Genomic DNA, 1,319 nt, shown 5'->3' with positions numbered 1-1,319 from the left:
TTTTTTTTTTTTTTTTTTTTTGAGAATTTCTACGGGGATTTTAGCATTTGTGTGTTGGGATTTTTGCCAGGGGTTATCCGCACATAACACATATGTAGTCTCCCAACCCTCAAAGGGCTTCCAGGCTGGAGAGGAAGGTGCTGAATAAATCATCCCAAAATTAAGTATGGATTTAGGGTTGAATGAAGGGGAGGGGAAAAAGCCAGACTCAGACTTGGGGCACCAAGGAGGGTTCCCCTGAAGAGCTGGTTTGGGATGGAGAATGGAAGGATGAGTCAGAGTTTAGCTGAGAGAAGAAGGAAGGGATGGAGCTCCAGGAGGAGGACACTTCTGTGTCCTCTCCCACCTCCCCCTCCACACATATCTGCTCTGCTTCTCATCATCCCCAAATGGGGCCCTCCAGATTGGGGTGAAACGTTGAGCAGCCAAGTCCAAGGCCAGTAGAAGCCCCAACTTGGAGTCGTAGGTTCCACTGTTAGTCCCTCTTACTGCAATGACTACCTGGCCCAGCCCTGGTGGGGGTGGTGGGGAAAGAGGGGGAAGTGAGAGGGGGACCTCTGGCCTTACCTGACCTCCCCACCCCTCCCCAGCCTCCATTGAGGGAGCCCCCCAGCTCTCCATGCTGGGTCTCCTCCGTCACATCCTATCCCAGGAGGGCGTGCGGGGCCTTTACCGGGGCATTGCCCCCAACTTCATGAAGGTTATCCCTGCTGTGAGCATCTCCTATGTGGTCTACGAGAACATGAAGCAGGCCCTGGGGGTCACGTCCAGGTGAGGGACCCAGAACCCACCCTCCACCCCCAGATCCCTCACCTCAATCATGATGTCCCCCCACACCTGGGCCACTGGAGACCGACAAGACAGCCAGTGGATCCCAGGTCCTCCCCCCACCCTACCATTCAAACCACAGGATCCCCGTACTTCATCCACTGGGTCCTGCGTCCCCACACTCCAGCCACTGGATCCCCCGTTTCCCTGTCCTCTCACCCCCGTCCTGAGTGCTGGACCTTCATGTCTTAACCACGGGATCCCCCACAAGCCAGCTAATGGATCCTGACACCCCAACCACAGCAGCACCGACCCAGTATCTAACCGCACCCCCCAACCAGCTGCCTCAGGCACCGGATCCAGTGTCCTCAGGCATTGCTGGATCCTAGATCCCCAGCCCTAAACTGGTGGATCCTAGATCCTCTGCTTCGAGTCCTGGATCTCCAAGCTCAACCACTGGACTCTGGATCTCAAGAAACCTCAGCCACGGTATCCTGACAATGCGAGGCCTAGATCCTGGGACCCCATCCACTGGATCCTGAATCCTCTCC

At 56.0% G+C, this 1,319-nt stretch overlaps 1 protein-coding gene across 4 annotated transcripts in view; it reads left to right on the top strand.

The window, feature by feature from the left end:
* The window catches only part of SLC25A23 (solute carrier family 25 (mitochondrial carrier; phosphate carrier), member 23), a 14,157-nt gene that overhangs the window by 11,506 nt on the left and 1,332 nt on the right, over nt 1-1,319 (top strand). For 2 of the 4 annotated variants that reach the window (XM_010828230.1, XM_010828228.1), the window contains exon 10: nt 591-771. In XM_010828230.1, coding sequence (XP_010826532.1) covers nt 591-771 — 181 coding nt within the window. Of the gene's footprint in view, nt 1-590; nt 772-910; nt 1,314-1,319 lie in introns of those variants that run through there. The other 2 variants (XM_010828227.1, XM_010828229.1) reach the window with 2 other exon arrangements.

The sequence above is a fragment of the Bison bison genome, unplaced genomic scaffold (assembly GCF_000754665.1).
Source record: "Bison bison bison isolate TAMUID 2011002044 unplaced genomic scaffold, Bison_UMD1.0 scf7180017864492, whole genome shotgun sequence".
Classification (NCBI taxonomy): Eukaryota; Metazoa; Chordata; class Mammalia; order Artiodactyla; family Bovidae; genus Bison; species Bison bison.
Note: the sequence above shows the minus strand (reverse complement) of the source record. Positions and strands in the feature narration are given on the sequence as shown.